This window comes from Elephas maximus, chromosome 1, assembly GCF_024166365.1.
Source record: "Elephas maximus indicus isolate mEleMax1 chromosome 1, mEleMax1 primary haplotype, whole genome shotgun sequence".
Taxonomy (NCBI): domain Eukaryota; kingdom Metazoa; phylum Chordata; class Mammalia; order Proboscidea; family Elephantidae; genus Elephas; species Elephas maximus.
In genome coordinates, this window is record NC_064819.1 from 176131928 (window position 1) to 176148016 (window position 16089).

The 16089-nt window shown below is 38.8% G+C and overlaps 1 protein-coding gene across 1 annotated transcript in view; it reads left to right on the plus strand.

The window, feature by feature from the left end:
• CDC40 (cell division cycle 40) overlaps positions 1-16089 on the plus strand; it is a 62384-nt gene that overhangs the window by 10489 nt on the left and 35806 nt on the right. The window contains exon 2 of the mRNA XM_049898713.1: positions 14881-14967. Within this exon, the coding sequence (XP_049754670.1) occupies positions 14881-14967 (87 nt within the window). The remainder of the gene's footprint in view (positions 1-14880; positions 14968-16089) is intronic.

The window sequence follows — 16089 nt, forward strand, 5'->3', positions numbered from 1 at the left end:
AGAAGCCAAGGCTCAGGAATATACTTGAACTCCACCAAACAGATGTACCCACCCAAGCGTTCTAATTTGAAGTTAATCTCCAAAGAAGCAAGGAAAAAGGAGAATAGTTGAAGTGACAGTAGTCATGGCAGCAACAGTGGCCCATATTTACGATAGCAGTCTGTTTTGGGGCCAGCACTTCAATAACAGCATCCGGTGGCATCTGTAGCAGTTCAGTGGCAATGTTGAACTGCTGTCCTAACTGGATTCTGTGATATGGTTGATTCTCACTTGTCACTCACTCACCCTTTATCTTCTGCTCCTTTCCCAAAACTCATTCTCCAGCCTTCTGGCAATTCTATGAGAAACCCAAAAGGATTTAATACTCATTCTGCTTAATCAGCTTGTGAAGATTTCTGTGCTTGCAGCTAAGAACCCTGACTAGTTATTTTGCCAGATATTTTTTGTTTGTTTGTTGCTAGTTGGGTCCTGTTAACATTATTCATTGTGATTATTTTATGCTGTTCGTCTTCCCATTTATTCTTTTAGTACCTTGGGACAAGTGATGTAATCTTTCTAATACTTACCTTACAGAAGTATAATGAAGATGTAATGATGGAAATAAAACTCATGTGAAACGAATAATGTATTATGACTATTACTACAAAGAATTACCACATTTCTTAGGACTGTGGATGAAAAATGGTTTTCGTGAGGGAGAAGGAGGAAGGATACCAGAGGAAAAAAATGACAGTATCAGATAATAAAGAGGAATTAATAACATTAAAATAGGATATAGCATTGCTAAGGAAACAGCATAGAAGTGCTTGATTTTTTTTTTTTTTTTATTGTGCTTTAAGTGAAAGTTTACAAATCAAATCAGTCTCTCATAGAAAAATTTGTATACACCTTGCTATGTACTCCTAGTTGCTCTTCCCCTAATGAGACAGCACACTCCTCTCCACTCTCTATTTTCATGTCCATTTGGCCAGCCTCTGGCCCTCTCATCTCCCCGCCAGACAGGAGCTGCCCACATAGTCTCATGTGTCTACTTGATCCCAGAAGCTCACTCCTCACCAGTATCATTTTCTAGCCCATAGCCCAGTCCAATCCCTGTCTGAAGAGTTGGCTTTGGGAATGGTTCCTGTCTTGGGCTAACAGAAGGTCTGGGAACCATGAACTCCGGAGTCCTTCTAGTCTCAGTCAGACATTAAGTCTGGTCTTTTTATGAGAACTTGAGGTCTGCATCCCACTGCTCTCCTGTTCCTTCAGGGGTTCTCTGTTGTGTTCCCTGTGTAGGCAGTCATCGGTTGTAGCCAGACACCATCTAGTTGTTCTGGTCACAGGCTTATGTAGTCTCTGGTTTATGTGGCCCTTTCTGTCTCCTGGACTCATAATTACCTTGTGTCTTTAGTGTTCTTCATTCTCCCTTGCTCCAGGTGGGTTGAGACCAATTGATGCATCTTAGATGGCCGTTTGCTAGAGTTTAAGACCTCAGATGCCACTCTCCAAACTGGGATGCAGAATGTTTTCTTAATAGATTTTATTATGCCAACTGACCTAGATGTCCCCCAAAACCATGGTCCCCAAACCCCTCCCCCTCCTACACTGGCCTTCAAAGCATTCAGTTTATTCAGGAAACGTCTTTGCTTTTGGCTTAGTCCAGTTGGGCTGACATCTCCTGTATTGTGTGTTATCTTTCCCTTCACTTAAGATAATTCTTGTTTACTGTCTAATTAGTGAATACCCTTCTCCCACCCTCCCTCCTCACTCTTGTAACCATCAAGGAATATTCTCTTCTCTGTTTAAACTATTTCTCAAGTTCTTAAAATAGTGGTCTCATATAATATTTATCTTTTTGCAACTAATTTCACTCAGCATAATGCCTTCCAGATTCCTCCATGTTACGAAATGTTTCACAGATTCATCATTGCTCTTTATTGATGCGTAGTATTCCATTGTGTGAATGTACCATACTATAATTTATTTATCCATTCATCTGCTGATGGGCATCTTGGTTGCTTCCATCTTTTCGCTATTGTAAACAGTGCTGCAGTGAACATGGGTGTGCATATATCTGTTCGTGTAAAGGCTCTTATTTCTCTAGGACATGTTCCAAGGAGTGGGATTGCTGGATCATATGGTAGTTCCATTTCTAGCTTTATAAGGACGCGCCAAATTGATTTCCAAAGTGATTGTACCATTTTACAATTCCACCAGCAGAGAATAAGTGTTCCAGTCTCTCCACAACCTCTCCAGTATTTATTATTTCGTGTTCTTTGGATTAATGCCAGCCTTGTTGGAGTGAGATGGAATCTCACTGTAGTTTTGATTTGCATGTTTCTAATGGCTGGGTTTGGGTTAATGGCTAATTGTCATGAGCATTTCCTCATGCATATGTTAGCTACCTGAATGTCTTCTTTAGTGAGGCACCTGTTTATGTCCTTTGCCCATTTTTTAATTGGTTTGTCTTTTTATAGTTGAGATTTTGCAGTATCATGTAGATTTTAGAGATCAGACGCTGATCAGAAATATCATAGCTAAAAACTTTTTCCCAGTCTGTAGGTAATCTTTTTACTGTTTTGGCGAAGTCTTTGGATGAGTATAGGAGTTCAATTTTTAGGAGCCTCCAGTTACCTAGTTTCGCTTCTGCATTGTTAGTAATGTTTTGTATACTGTTTATGCTGTGTATGAGGGCTCCTAGCATTGACCCTATTTTTTCTTCCAAGATTTTTATCATTTTAGGTTTTATATTTAGGTCTTTGATCCATTTTGAGTTAGTTTTTGTGCATGGTGTGAGGTATGGGTCTTGTTTCATTTTTTGCAGATGGATATCCAGTTATACTGGCACCATTTATTAAAGAGAATGTCTGTTCCCCATTTAACTCACCTTGGCCCTTTGTCAAATATCAGCTGCTCATATGTGGATGGATTTATGTCTGGATTCTCAATTCTGTTCCATTGGTCTACGTATCTGTTGTTATAGCAGTACCAGGCTGTTTTGACTACTGTGGTGGTATAATAGGTTCTAAAATGAAGTAAAGTGAGGCCTCCTACTTTGTTCTTCTTTTTCAGTAATGCTTTACTTATCAAGGGCCTCTTTCCCTTTCATATGAAGTTGGTGATTTGTTTCTCCATCTTACTAAAAAATGTCATTGGAATTTGGATCGGAATTGCATTGTATCCATGGATGGCTTTTGGTACAATAGACATTTTTACAATGTTAAGTCTTCCTATCCATGAGCAAAGTATGTTTTTCTACTTCGCATAGGTCTCCTTTGGTTTCTTGCAGTAGTGCTTGTACTTTTCTTCGTATAGGTATTTTACGTCCCTGGTAAGATTTGTTCTTAAGTATTTTATCTTCTTGGGGGCTACTGTAAATGGTATTGATTTGGTGATTTCCTCTTTGATGTTCTTTTTGTTGGTGTAGAGGAATCCAAGTGATTTTTGTATATTTATCTTACATCCTGAGACTCTGCAGAACTCTTCTATTAGTTTTCCTTAGGGTTTTCTGTGTATAAGATCATGTCATCTGCCAATAGAGATACTTTTACTTCTTCCTTACCAATCTGGATGCCCTTTATTTCTTTATCTAGCCTAATTGCTCTGACTAGGACCTCCAGCACAATGTTGAGTAAGAGTGGTGATAAAAGGGCATCCTCGTCTGGTTCCCGATCTCAAGGGGAATGCTTTCAGACTCTAATCAGCATGATGTTGACTGTTGGCTTTGTATAAATGCCCTTTATTATGTTGAGGAATTTTCCTTCTATTCCTATTTGACTGAGAGTTTTTGTCATGAATGGGTGTTGAACTTTGTCAAATGCCTTTTCTGCATCAATTGATAAGGTCTGTGGTTCTTGTCTTTTGTTGATATGGTGAATTACATTAATTGCTTTTCTAATGTTGAACCACCCCTGCATTCCTGGTATGAATCCCATGTGGTCATGGTGAATTTTTTTTTTTTTTTTTTACATGCTGTTGAATTCTGTTGGCTAGAATTTTGTTGAGGATTTTTGCATCTAAATTCATGAGGGATATAGGTCTGTACTTTTCTTTTTTTGTGGTGTCTTTACCTGGTTTTGGTATCAGGGGTATGCTGGCTTCATAGAATGAGTTTGGCAGTATTCCGTCCTTTTCTATGCTCTGAGATACCTTTAATAATAGTGGTGTTAACTCTTTTCTGAAAGTTTGGTAGAACCTGCAATGAACCTGTTGGGGCAGGGTTTTTTTGGTTTTTTTTTTTTACCTTTTCAATCTCTTCTTTTGTTACGGGTTTATTTAGTTGTTCTACCTTTGTTTGTGTTGGTTTAGGTAGGTAGTGTTTCTAGAAATTCATCCATTTCCTCTAGGCTTTCAAATTTGTTAGAACACAATTTTTTATAGTAATCTGATATGATTCTTTTCAGTCAGGTCTGTTGTAATACCACCCATCTCATTTTCTATTCAGATTATTTGCTTCCTCTCCTGTTTTTGTCAGTTTGGCCAATGGTTTGCCAATTTTGTTAATTTTTTCAAAGAACCAGCTTTTGGTCTTGTTAATTCTTTTAATTGTTTTTCTATTTTCTATTTCATTTAGTTCTGCTCTGATTTTTATTGTTTGTTTTCTTTCTGGTGCCTGAGGGTTTCTTTTCTTGCTCTTTTTCTATTTGTTCAAGTTGTAGGGATAATTCTTTGATTTTGACCCTTTTTTCTTTTTGTATGTGTGCATTTATTGATATAAATTGCCCTCTGAGTACTGCTTTTGCTGTGTCCCAAGTGTTCTGATAGGAAGTGTTTTCATTCTCCTTGGATTCTCTGAATTTCTTTATTCCATCCTTAATGTCTTCTATGACCCAGTCTTTTTTGAGCAGGGTGTTGTTCAATTTCCAAGTGTTTGATTTCTTTTCCCTGCTTTTCCTGTTACTGATTTCTACTTTTATGGCCTTCTGGTCAGAGAAGATGCTTTGTAATATTTGAATGTTTTGGATTCTGCTAAGGCTTGCTTTATGACCTATTATGTGGTCTATTATAGAAAATGTTCCATGTGCACTAGAAAAGAAAGTATATTTGGCTGCAGTTTGGTGGGGTGCTCTATATATGTCTGTGAGGTCAAGTTGGTTGATCATGGCATTTAGATCTTCCATGTCTCTATTGAGCTTCTTTCTGGATGTTCTGTCCTTCACCGAAAGTGGTTTCTTGAAGTCTCCTACTGTAATTCTGGAGCTGTCTCTCTTGCTTTTCAATGCTGTTAGAGTTTGTTTTATGTACCTTGGAGCCCTGTTATTCAGTGCATAAATATTTGATATGGTTATATTCTCCTGGTATAACCAAACCAAAAAACCAAACCCAATGCCGTCGAGTCGATTCCGACTGATAGCGACCTCCTGGTATATCGTCTGTTTAATCATTATGTAATACCCTTCCTTATCCTTTGTGGTGGATTTAACTTTAAAGTCTATTTTGTCAGAAATTAGTATTGCCACTCCTGCCCTTTTTTGATTGTTGTTTGCTTGATGTATTTTTTTCTGTCCTTTGAGTTTTAGTTTGTGTCTTTAAGTCTAAGGCGTGTCTCTTGTAGGCAGCATATAGACAGATCGTGTTTTTTTATCCATTCTGCCACCCTCTGTGCTCTGTTGGTAGATTCAGTCCATTTACATTCAACATAATTATGGATAGGTATGAGTGTCATTTTAATGTCTTTTTTGTCATTTTAATGTCTTTTTTGTGTGTTGTTTACAGTTTCTTTTTCCCACTTAATTTTTTGTGCTGAGTAGTTTGTATATTGTCTTTTCCTTTTATTTGTTGTAGTTGATTTTGGTTTCTGCTTAGTCTCTTTTTTTCTTGTATTTTATTTTGATGAGTAGAATTGTTAGTCTCCTTTGTGGTTTTATCTTAATATTTACACCTATTTTTCTAAGTTTAAGCCTAACTTTTATTTCTTTATATCACCTTGTCTTTCCATATGAAAGATCTGTGAATACATTTCTTAGTCCCTCTTTATTGCTTTAATGTTGTCTTTTTTTGCATAATGACATCACTGTTTCCCTGTTCCCTGTTTTGAGGTTTTTTTTATCTTGATTTATTTTTGTGGTTTCCCAAATCGGGTTGACATCTGGTTGCTCTGTCTTGTGTTCTAGTCTTTGGTTGAAAGCTGATATTATTGATTTTCTAACCAGAGAACTCCCTTTAGTGTTTATTATAGTTTTGGTTTGGCTTTTACGAATTCCCTAAACTTCTGTTTATCTGGAAATGTCCTAATTTCACCTTCCTATTTGAGAAACAGTTTTACTCAATATATGATTCTTGGTTGGCAATTTTTTTCCTTCATTGCTTTATATAAGTCATCCCATTGCCTTCTTCCCCTCATGGTTTCTGCCGAGTATCCGAGCTTATTCTTATTGACTCTCCTTTGTAGGCGACTTTTCGCTTATCCCTAGCTGCTCTTAAAATTCTCTCTTTATCTTTGGTTTTGGCAAGTTTGATTATATCTTGTTGACTTTCTTTAAAGATCTACCTCACGTGGAGTTCGATGAGTATCTTGAATATATATCTTCTCAGCTTTCATGATATCAGGGAAGTTTTCTGCCAACAAATCTTCAGCAATTCTTTCTGTATTTTCTGTTATCCCTCCCTGTTCTGGTACTCCAGTCACTCGTAGGTTATTTCTCTTGATAAAGTCCCGCATGATCTTAGGGTTTTTTCATTTTTTTTTAATTCTTTTATCTGATTTTTCTTCAAATGTATTGGTGCCAAGTGTTTTATCTTCAGTCTCACTAATTCTGGCATCCACTTCCACGGTTCTGTTCCTCTGACTTCCTACTGAGTTGTCTAATTCTGTAATTTTACTGTTAATCTTCTGAATTTCTGATAGCTGTCTCTCTATGGATTCTTGCAGCTTATTACATTTTTTATGTTCTTGACTAACCTTTTTCATTTCTTTAACTGCTTTATCTGTGTGTTCCTTGGCTTGTTCTGCATGTTGCCTGATCTCTTTTCTGATCCTGTTCCTAACGTCTTGAAGAGTTCTGTATATTAATCTTTTGTATTCTGCATCCAGTAATTCCAGGAAAGCACCTTCATCCAGAAGATCCCTTGATTCTTTATTTTGAGAGCTTGTTGAAGCTATCATGGTCTGCTTCTTTATGTGATTTGATATTGACTGTTGTCTCCAAGCTATCTATAAGTTACTGTATTAATTTATGTTTGCTTACCTTATCCTAGCTTCTTGCTTTGCTTTGTTTTGTTTTGGTATGCCCAGATAGGTTGCTTGAGTGAGCTAGCTTGATTATTTTCACCTCTGAAGCCCTAACGTCCTGACACCAGATGGCTAGAGTTGTTATCAGGTATATGAGCCTAGTTGTCCATTCACTTTTCTTGTATGTGTTCAGCTCAGGTGTCCAGGTAGCTGATCATCAAGTGTGTGGTACAGGCTCTGTCCTACAGTCTTAGAGGGGCAGGTGTGATTGGTGTAGGTACAGGTACCTAGTTACAGCAGGGGGTCATGCTCTGAACAAGGCAGGGGTGACAACCATCCCCCAAGAGTCTTTGAGGAAAGCGCATCTCTGTTCCCTAGAGTGCACAGGTGGCTGAGTTCTGCAGACGGACCATGGGTACCCAGTGCTTTTGATTGTAAGGACTGGGAGGTAGCAGTCATCCTTGGACCCCTGTCATGGGTGCCTGGGTGACGTGAGTGGAACCACCAGTCCTTAGGCCCCTGATGTGGGTAGGTGAAGATGCTGTTTAATAGGCAAAGCAGTGTCAAACATCAAACACCCACCTCTGTACCACACAGCTGAAACAGTTGCAGTTTACCAACAAGGGTCTATTTTCCTCAAATAGGCCCACACAGGCCCATGCAGGGGGGAAAGGTATTCAAAGTCCACAGACCGTTTATGCCTGGACAGGAGCCACTTCTGTCCTGAGCTCCCCAGGTTAGTGGAGGTGGTAGATTATCTTTTTCCCCAATTGTGAACTTATTCCTTCTCCGAGGCCAGGAGAATGGCTCAGGGCGCCAGCAGGGCCTATCTCAGGCCTAGAGAAATTGACAGCCACTGAAGCCGGCTTGGGGCCTGGGGGCGCGGTAAAATATACGCAAGTACTTAGCTTTTGCTGAGAGTGCTGTTCCTCTCTGGTTCCGGAGGCGTGAGTAGGGTGTGCGGCTGGCTGCTTCTCCCTGAGGAAACTGTGCTCAAACGCTACCACCAGCCCGCCACAGCCGCTCCTGGGAATGGTGCCTGAGGCTTCCTGGTAATTCAGGTGTGGCAACTCCTCTCCATTTCTGAACCATCTCTCCCTCCCCTCCGCCACTCAGTCTGTTTTGTAACTTTGCGTTTGATGTTCAGGGCTTCTGGCTTGTCGTAAATATAATCGTTTCGCTCATTCTTCCAGGTCTTTGTTGTAAGAGGGATCACCGGAAGCATCTAACTACTCTGCATATTTGCCCCGCCTCTCTGCTTGATATTTAAAAAAAAATTATCAATTAGTCTAATATGGTTAAAGTGGGGGGTGTATTAAATGAGATAGATATTATAATAGACCAGGCAAGATATGATGAAGCCTAAAGCTAGGGCAGTGGAAGTGGAGATGTAGATAGAAAAGGGAGAGTGGGAGTGGGGTTACTGGAGAAATAATTTCACAGGCAGAATAAGTAAGACTTGGTGTCTAATTTGGTAGTGAATATGGTGTCAGGAGAAATGATATGTTCTGTTTTAGACATAGCATAGTGTGTAAAGCTGTGTAACATCCATATAATTACGTTCATGAGGCAGTTGGATATATGGATACAGAGGCCAGGAGTGTGGTCAAGGCTGCAGATAAAAATGCTGAGTGTAACTGAAGTCGTGAGAAGGATGAGATGAGGAGTGATAAATAAATCAACAATTTTGAAACTAGAAATGAGAGTTTAAGGGAGTCATACCTGATGGTCTCTATATCTTTGAGAAGTAGAGAAACTTAAGTTGCCTGCTAGTGGTGAAAGGGCTGTGGTAAGGTGTGTTATTGTTGTTAGATGCCATTGAGTTGATTTTCATCTCATAGTGACCCCATGTGACCCAGTAGAACTGCCCCATAGGGTTTTCTGTAATCTTTATAGGAGCAGATAGCCAGGTCTTTCTCATGCAGAGCCGCTGGGTGGGTTCAAATGGCCAACCTTTTAGTTAGCAGCTGAGCACTTAACCATTGTGCCACCAAGGCTCCTTAAGGTGTGTTGAGAGTGGTAGAATTTTAGAACAATAATTATGTGTATCTGGTATTGTTTTTCTTGTCAGTTTTCTAGTCTTTAGTCATTAGCTGGTCTAACTACCATTACCTTCACTTGTCAATGGCATTGCTTCTCCAGCATCACTGCCATCAACTTCAAGAAATTGCACGTGTTTTGCAAAACTTGACAGTACTGCTTTGCATTGTGTTGACAGATGAAACCTACCATCAGCAAGAAGCAAAAGAATAAAGAAGGTGCTAAGATGAAAGAAATAGTTCTAGGGGCTGAGCACATACCTATGCATACAAAATCCTTCTTGTGTAACTTATATTTTAGTGGAGGGAGGTGGATCAATAAACAAATAAATATTTCAGTGTTGTTATGTATAATGGAGAAAAATAAAGCAAGGTAAGGGAGAAGTAAAATACCTGAGTAGAGACTTGAAAGAAGAGAGAGAACAACCATATGAATATCCAGGGAAAGGATATTACAAGATGAGGAAACAGTAGGTGCAGGGGCCCTGAGGTAGAATTGTCCTTTGATATATTCCAGGAATAGCAAGTCAACCAGTGAGGCTGGAGTGAAGTGATCATAGGCCGAGTGCTAGACGAATATAGAGGTTGGGATGGGGGCGGATCATGGAGAGTAAATTCTCAACCAATTAGACCCAACTCCCATTTTATAGCAATTTTGAAATGCCAGTTTTACTGCAATGTAATTAATAGATCATATGTAACCTCCTTAAACATATAATTTCAAAATACAATTTTAATGCCTTAAAGGAAAGGTACTGTCATGGATTGAATTGTGTACCCCCAAAATATCTGTCAACTTGGCTAGGTCACAAAGTCTACCATTTTGTCATCTGACGTGATTTCCTTATGTGTTGTAAATCCTATCATTATGCTGTAATAAGATGGATTAGTGGCAGTTATACTGATGAGATCTACAAAATTAGACAGTATCTTAAGCCAATCACTTTTGAGATATAAAAGAGAGAAGCCAGCAGAGAGATGTGGGGACTCATACTACCAAGAAAGCAGTGCCAGGAGCAGAGCGCATCCTTCGGACTTCAGGTTTCTATGCTGAGGTGCCCCCAGACCAAAGGAAGACTGATGACAAGGACCTTCTTCCAGAGCCAATAGAGAGAGAAAGTCTTCCCCTGGAGTTGGCGCCCTGAATTTGTACTTCTAGCTTACTAGACTGTGAGAGAATAAACTTCCCTTTGTTAAAGCCATCCACTGATGGTATTTCTGTTATAGCAGCACTAGGTAACTAAGACAGGTATTTATAACCAAAGAATGTGTTTCGAATATATAAATGCTCAGGCAGAACAATATAGGAAGACAAAACTGCTGTGTAAAACATCTGTAGGGAACCATGTCTACCTCCTGAGAACAACGGGTAAGAGCCTTGTACACCTTTGCTAGGCTTTTACTCTGAGCAGGGCAGCCATTGGAGGATTTAGAGCAAAGGAGTAACATAATCTTACTAATATTTTTAAAGAATCACACTGGCTGCTGTGTGCAGTGAAGCTGTGAGTGTGTAAGGGCAGAAGCTAGGGGGACCAGTTAAAAAGCTATTGCAGTAATCCAGGTATGAGATGATAACTTGGATGGAGGTGGTAGTGAAAGAGCAGGCAAGAAGTGGTTGAATTCTGGATATAAAAGGTAGAGCTGATAGAATTTGCTGATGGATTGGATAGAGTGTAAAACAAAGAGGAGTCAGGGATAACTCTAAGGATTTTGGCCTGAGCAACTTTAAGGATGGAATTGCGAATGACAGGAAGGAGTCTCTGTGGAAGAAGTGATCAGGAGCTCTCTTTTGGACATACATTTGAGTTGTTAGATGTCCTGGGGGAAGATAACAAGTTGGCAGTTGAATATTCTCGAGTTCAGGGGAGATGCAGGCTGAGGATATCAGTTTGGAAATTCGTATTTGTAACTGTTGGGGTTATACAAAAATAGACTGCCAGTGATTCTCAAGTGGTTAAGATGAGATTTTTATGTTCATTAAACTAGGGAATGAGTTTAAGAAGATTGAAGATTGACATAGTTTATAGGACTTTAGACTTTGAAGATTTGGGCCCTGCCACTTCCTTTTGTTTCCTCTGCAGCCCCTAACCAAGTGCCATCTGGGTACATATCTAACAAGATTTGCTGACTAAGAGGGAGTGAATTTTCTGAATTAGGAACCAGAAGATCAGATCTTTTGAGTTAATATAAAAAAAAAAAAAGAAGACTGGAATCTGTTAAATTAAGACGTTGAGTATGTTAACTAATTTAGACATTTTTAATTTGTTCAGATGGGCAAAAGTCAGTATTTTGAGACAAAAAAAAACCTATTAGATGTTTTAATCTCTGAAGCTACATATATTACCAGAAGGTTGGCAGTTTGAATCTACCCAGAGGTACCTCGGAAGAAAGGCCTGGCAACTGCTTCCAAAAGGTCACAGCCTTTGTCATGGATTGAATTATGACCCCCAAAAATGTGCATATCAACTTGATTAGACCATGATTCCCAGTATTATGCGGTTGTACTCTATTTTGTGATTGTAATTTTATGTTGAGAGGATTAGGGTGGGATTGTAACACTACTACACTTAATCAGGTCACCTCTTCGATCCAAGGTAAAAGGAGTTTCCCTGGGGTGTGGCCTGCACCACCTTTGATCTCTCAAGAGATAAAAGGAAAGGAAAGCAAGCAGAGAGTTGGGGGCCTGATACCACCAAGAAAGCAGCACTAGGAGCAGAGTGCGTCCTTCGGACCCAGGGTCCCTGCACCTAAGAATTTCTTCCACCGGGGAAGATTAAGGACAAGGACCTTTCTCCAGAACCGACAAAGAAAGAAAGCCTTCCTCTGGAGCTGACACCCTGAATTTGGACTTGTAACCTACTAGACTGTGAGAAAATAAATTTCTCTTAGTTAAAGCCATCCACTTGTGGTATTTCTGTTATAGCAGTACTAGATAACCAAGACAGCCTTGAAACCCCTATGGAGTGCAGTTCTACTTTCCAACACATGGGTCGCCATGAGTCGAAATTAACTCCACAGTAAATGGTTTGGTTTGGTTTTATTAATCTTTGATTGTTAGACTTATTAATCATATGGTAAAAAAGTACAAGTAGAATAATCATAAAATTTGTGTTAAAAATGATTGGTGTGACTTTAATTTTAAATTGTGCTTTAGGTGAAAGTTTACAGTGCAAATTAGTTTCTCATAAAAAAGTTTATATACAAATTATTTCATAACATTGGTTGCAATCTCTATGATGTGTTACCACTCTCCCCCTTTGCCTTTACACCTCGGGTTCTCCATGTCCATTTGTCCAGTGTTCCTGTCCCTTCCTTCTCATCTTTACTTTGGGGCAGGGTTGCCCATTTGGCCTTGTATACTTGATTGGAAGGAGCACATTCCTCACATGTATAGTTTGTTCTATAGGCCTGTCTAATCTTTGGTTGAAAGGTGGCCTTTGGGAATAGCTTCAGATCTGAGTTAGCAGGGTGTCCAGGGGCCATAGTCTCAGGTTCCTTCAGTCTCTGTCAGACCAGTGAGTCTGGTCTTTTTTGTGTGAATTTTAACTTTGTTCTACATTTTTCTTGCTCTCTGTCTAGGACCCTCTATTGTAATCCCTGTCAGAGCTGTCAGTGGTGGTAGCCAGGCGCCATCTAATTCCTCTGGGCTCAAGCTGATGGAGGCTGTGGTTTATGTGGTCCTTTTGTCCTTTGGGCTAATATTTTCCTTGTGTCTTTGGTTTTCTTCATTCTCCTTTGCCCCCAACAGGATGGAACCAATAGATGTATCTTAGATAGCCGCTTTCAAGCTTTTAAGACCCAGACACTACTCACCAAAGTAGGATAGAGAACATTTTCTTTATGAACTACGCTATGCCAATTGACCTAGATGTCTCCGGAGACCATGGTCCCCAGTCCCAGTAACTCTGTCTGTCAAGGTGTTTGGATGTGTTTAGGAGGCTTCTTTGCCTTTGCCTTGGTCAGGTTATGCTGACCTCCCCTGTATTGTGCCTTGTCTTTCCCTTCACCAAAGTTGATACTTGTCTACTATCTAGTTAGTGATTTCCCCTTCCCACCCTCACCTCCTTCATAACTATCAACGTGTGTTTTTTCTGTGTGTAAACCTTTTCTTGAATTTTTGTAATAGCGTTCTAATACAATATTTGTCTCTTCGTGATTGACTTACATCACTCAGCGTAATACCCTCCAGATTCATCTATTTCATGAGATGTTTCCCAAATTCATCATTGTTCTTAATCATTATGTGTGTACATAATTTGTTTATCCATTCTTCTGTTGATGGGCACTTAGGTTGTTTCCATCTTTTTCTGTTGTGGATAACGCTGCAGTGAACATGAGTGGACATATGTCTATTCATGTGGCAGCTCTTATTTCTCTGGCATATATTTCTAGGAATGGGATTGCTGGGTCCTATGATATTTCTATTTCTAGCTTTTTGAGGTACCATATTGTTTTGCATAGCAGTTTTTCCATTTTGCATTCCCACCAGCAGTGCATAAGAGTTCTAGTCTCCCTGCAACCTCTCCAGCATTTATTATTTTCTGTTTTTTTTAATTATTGCCAATATTGCCGGGGTGGGATGGTATCTCATTGGAGTTTTGATCTGCATTTCTCTCATGGCTAATGATCGCGAGCATTTCCTCACATGTCTGTTAGCCACCTGAATATCTTCAAAGTGTCTGTTCATATTCTTGGCCCATTTTTTAATTGGATTATTTGTCTTTTTGTTGTTGAGGTGTTGAAGTATTTTGTAGACTTTGGAGATTAGACCTTTGTCGGGTATGTCATAGCCAAAAATTTTTTCCCAGTCTGTAGGTTCTCCTTTTCTTCTTTTGGTGAAGTCTTTTGATGAGCATAAGTGTTTAGTTTTTAGGAGCTCCCAGTTAACAAGTTTATCTTGTATTTGCGTATTGTTAGTTATGATTTATATTTAAGCCATGTATTAGGGCCTCCAGTGTTGTCCCTATTTTTTCTTCTATGATCATTTTCGTTTTAGATTTTATACTTTGGTCTTGTTCCATTTTGAGTTAGTTTTCGTGGATGGTGTGAGGTATGGGTCCTGTTTCATTTTTTCACAGATGGACATCAAGTTATGCCAGCACCACTTGTTAAAGAGACTGTCTTTTCCCCCATTTAATGGACAAAGGCTCTTTGTAGAGCTGCCTGTAGGTGAATGGATTTACATCTGGGTTCTCAATCCTGTTGCATTGGTCTGTGTGTTTGTTATTGTATCCCTAACAGGCTGTTTTGATGACTGTGGCCATATAGTAGATTCTAAGATCAGGTAGCGTGAGGCCTCTTACTTTGTTCCTCTTCAATAATGCTTTACTTATCCAGGGCCCCTTTCCATTCTTATAAAGTTGGTGATTAGTTTCTCCATCTTGTTAAAGAATGCTGTTGGAATTTGAATACAGTTGCATTGTATCTGTAGATCACTTTGGGTAGTATTGACATTTTCACAGTGTCGAGTCTTCTTATCCATGAGCATAGTATGTTTTTCCATTTATGTAACTCTCTTTTGTTTTCTTGCAGTAGTGTTTTGTAGTTTTTTTTGTATAGGTCTTTTACATCTCTGGTTAGATTTATTCCTAAGTATTTTATCCTTTTGGAGATTGGTGTGACTTTAATGTGGCTTCAATAATAATATTTCATTGTCATATCTTTAATGTTCATTTGGTTTTCTTTTAGGAAGATTTGGAGACTGGAGTTCACCTTGACCCTGCTGTCAAAGAAGTTCAGTATAATCCTACCTATGAGACCATGTTTGCTCCTGAGGTAAGAAAACTTTATATTTAAGGCTCTTGCCTTTTGCTAAAGTATTTAAATTATACATAGGTAAGTAGTTAGTGAAATTTTTTAAAGTTTTACTACAGAAGTGTATTATTTAAACTTTTAGAAAATACATCCTTCTGTTTTCCAGAAGTTTAAATAATAAGCTTTTGTGAAAATGCTTTTAAAAATCTACCAGCAATTTTTTTTTACCTAAATACAAATACTTGATAATATAGAATGAAGAATACTTAAAATATCTGATTCTTCAGTGTGAACTTAGTTCTAACACCTTCCTCTCAGCATGATTAGGGAGTATTATGAATTAACTGTAGGGGGGGAAAATTTACTTACTGGTATCATCAATACTAGTATTTTATGAAACATCTTTAGTTACAAATGCCACTCTGCTAAACACTAAAAAGAGATGTCACACTGACATGGGTACTGTTGGAAAGCAGTTACACTGTTGAATGCCTTTTTTTAAATTGGATTTTTTTTTCCTCCTAATGATAAATGATGATAGAAGCATTAAAAAAGCAAAGGGGGGAAGTACCCAGAAACAGTGGAAATTGTTCATTCTCTTTGTAGAAAAGGTTTCCACAAAGAATTTATAGACATTTTGCCTTACAAAAGAGGAAAAGGATGTTTGATTGACAAGAAACAGAGATGCCACAATGGTAGTTATAAAACAAAAGACTAAGGCTTGAAGTTGAAGGTTCTTTAAGAAGCACACTAAAGATGGAGGTGAAGAGCTATATCTTACTTCATCTTGGTGGAGGAGGAGGTTATTTTCGTTTTTTAGTACATAATAGTCATTGTCTTTTTTTTTTTTTAATCAGAGTCATAGAGCTGTTTCATATAATTTGCCTGCCTAGGTTTTCATGGTCACTAAAGAGATGGCAATTGAAATGTGTGGCACAGCCGAGAATGTCAGTGCTTGTGTTTAGACAGTACTCCAGCTGTTCTATGAGTGTGTAGTAAGCAAAAATTTCTTTCTCATGCTCTAAGACTATGCCACACTTTTTTTTTTTTTAATTCCATTATTTCTTAGATCCTTCTATCCTGTAGAACTAACTGAATACTGCCTCATATTTCTTGGTACCATTTAGCAGGCACATTGGAGAG